This window comes from Neopelma chrysocephalum, unplaced genomic scaffold, assembly GCF_003984885.1.
Source record: "Neopelma chrysocephalum unplaced genomic scaffold, ASM398488v2 Primary Assembly neopelma1_96240, whole genome shotgun sequence".
Taxonomy (NCBI): domain Eukaryota; kingdom Metazoa; phylum Chordata; class Aves; order Passeriformes; family Pipridae; genus Neopelma; species Neopelma chrysocephalum.
Window position 1 is genome coordinate 1 of NW_020924889.1, and position 2,467 is coordinate 2,467.

The 2,467-nt window shown below is 60.1% G+C and overlaps 1 protein-coding gene across 1 annotated transcript; it reads right to left on the reverse strand.

Moving 5' to 3' along the window:
• Window positions 1-601: 601 nt before the first annotated feature.
• LOC113981188 (arachidonate 15-lipoxygenase B-like) lies at window positions 602-2,461 on the reverse strand (the record flags this gene model as incomplete). Its single annotated transcript, XM_027708440.1, has 2 exons — window positions 2,408-2,461; window positions 602-809 (listed from the first exon to the last, which is right to left on the reverse strand). Coding segments are annotated over exons 1-2 (229 nt in total), but the record flags the coding sequence as incomplete, so codon positions are not given.
• Between the last annotated feature and the right edge of the window lie 6 nt (window positions 2,462-2,467).

Genomic DNA, 2,467 nt, shown 5'->3' on the forward strand with positions numbered 1-2,467 from the left:
GTTTTCAGGGGTGGGTTTTTGGGGGTTACCTTGAAGAGGGGGTGCTGTGGGGGCAGGGGTTTTTTGGGGTGGGTTTTTTGGACTGGGTTTTTTCGGGGTGGGGTTTTTTGGGACAAGGATTTTTCAGGGTGGGTTTTTTGGGGTTTGGGTTTTCAGGGGTGGGTTTTTGGGGGTTACCTTGAAGAGGGGGTGCTGGGGGGGGCAGCTGCCACAGGGATTTTTGGGGTGGGGATTTTTGGGATGAGGGTTTTTCAGGGGTGGGTTTTTCAGGGTGGATTTTTTTCAGGGTGGGTTTTTTTGGGTGGGTTTTTTGGGGTGCAGGTTTTTTGGGGTGGGGGTTTTTCAGGTTGAGGTTTTTTGGGCTGGGGTTTTTCAGGGTGGATTTTTTTGGACTGGGGTTTTTCAGGTTGAGGTTTTTTGGGGTGGGTTTTTCGGGGTGTAGGTTTTCAGGGGTGGGTTTTTGGGGCCTAACTTGAAGAGGGGGTGCTGTGGGGGCAGGGTTTTTTTTGGGGTGGGTTTTTTTGGACTGGGGTTTTTCAGGTTGAGGTTTTTTGGGGTGGGTTTTTCGGGGTTTGGGTTTTCAGGGGTGGGTTTTTGGGGCCTACCTTGAAGAGGGGGTGCTGCGGGGGCAGCTGCCTGAGCGTGGCCAGGGCGAACACCTCAGGCAGGAGGTGCCCCCTGAGGAGGTGGGTGAGCCCCTCGTGCACGTGGAACTCGGCGCTTCTCACCCAGGCCTTGGCCAGGGCCCACACCCAGGGGGGGTCCCCGGGCAGGAAAATGGGGGCCTCGGGCCCGGGCTGCTGCGACAGCTGCGGGGGGACCCCAAAACTATCAGGGGGGGACCCCAAAACCCCAAGAGCTGAGACCCCCGTCCCCCTAAAACGCTTCAGAGTCTCCTAAATGCTCCTCCCCCCCAAGATTTTGGGGTCCCTCCCAAGCCCAGAAAATGGGGGACCCCAAAACTGGGGTGTCCCTGGGCTTGGGGGGACCCCAAAACACTCACGGGAGGACCCCAAAATGCTCCTGGGGGGACCCCAAACCTCAGAACCCTGAGAGCTGAGACCCCCTAAAAACGCTTCAGCCCCCCCTAAATGGGTCCCTCCTCAGAGGTTTTGGGGTCCCCACAAGCCCAGAAAATGGAGGACCCCAAAACTGGGCTTGGGGGGACCCCAAAACACTCAGGGGGGGACCCCAGAACGCTCCTGGGGGGACCCCAAACCTCAGAACCCCGAGAGCTGAGACCCCCTGAAAACACTTCAGATCCCCCTAAATGGGTCACCCAGGGGGTCCCCACAGAGATTTTGGGGTCCCCCCAAGCCCAGAAAATGGGGGACCCCAAAACTGGGCACAAAACACCCTAAAATAGGCAAGGGGGGACACCCCAAAACGCTCCTGGGGGGGCCCCAAACCCGGGGACACCAAACACCCCCCGGACAACTCGGTGCCCTCCAAAGGGGTCACTCGGATTTTGGGGTCTCCTCCCAGATTTTGGGGTCCCCCCGGGCAGGAAAATGGGGGCCTCGGGCCCGGGTTGCTGGGACAGCTACGGGGGGACCCCAAAACACTCAGTTTTAGGGTCTCCCCCAGTTCCAGAATCCTCTCAATGGGTTTTGGGGTCTTCCCCAGTTCTGGGGTCCCCCCAGTGGGTTTTGTGGTCTCCCCCAGTTTTGGGATCCCTCCCTCCTAGTTTTGGTGTCTCCCCCAGTTTTGGGATCCCTCCCTCCCAGTTTTGGGGTCCCCCCCGAGTTCCAGGGTCCCCCCAATGGGTTTTGGGGTCCCCCCCAGTTTTGGGATCCCTCCCTCCCAGTTTTGGGGTCTCCCCCAGTTCCAGGGTCCCCCCCCAAAGGTTTTGGAGTCTCCCTCACTTTTGGGATCCCTCCCTCCCAGTTTTGGGGTCTCCCCCACTTCCAGGGTCCCCCCCCTTGTTTCTGGGATCCCTCCCTTGTTTTTGGGGTCCCCCCGTGGGTTTTGGGGTCTCCCCCTTGTTTTTGGGGTCCCCCCAGTGCCAGGGTCTCTCCCTCCCACTTCTGGGGTCTCCTCCCATTCCAGGGTCCCTCTCAGTGGGTTTTGGGGTCACAACTGGATGGCGAGGGGTCTCATCTCCCCATGTCCGTCCCCCCCAAGGTTTTGGGGTCCCTCCCGTGGGTTTTGGGGTCCCCCCCTTGTTTTTGGGGTGGCACCTAGATAGCGAGGGGGTCTCATCTCCCCGTCCCCTCCCCAGTTTTGGGATCCCTCCCTTCCAGTTTTGGGGTCTCCCCCAGTGGGTTTTGGGGTCTCCCCAAGGTTTTGGGGTCCCCCCCTGTTTTTGGGGTCTCACCTGGATGGCGAGGGGTCTCATCTCCCCGTGTCCCCCCCCCCTTGTTTTTGGGGTCCCCCCGTGGGTTTTGGGGGGGTTTTGGGGTCCCACCTGGATGGCGAGGGGTCTCATCTCGCCGTCCTCCCTCTGGTGCAGGAGGCAAAGGGGGGC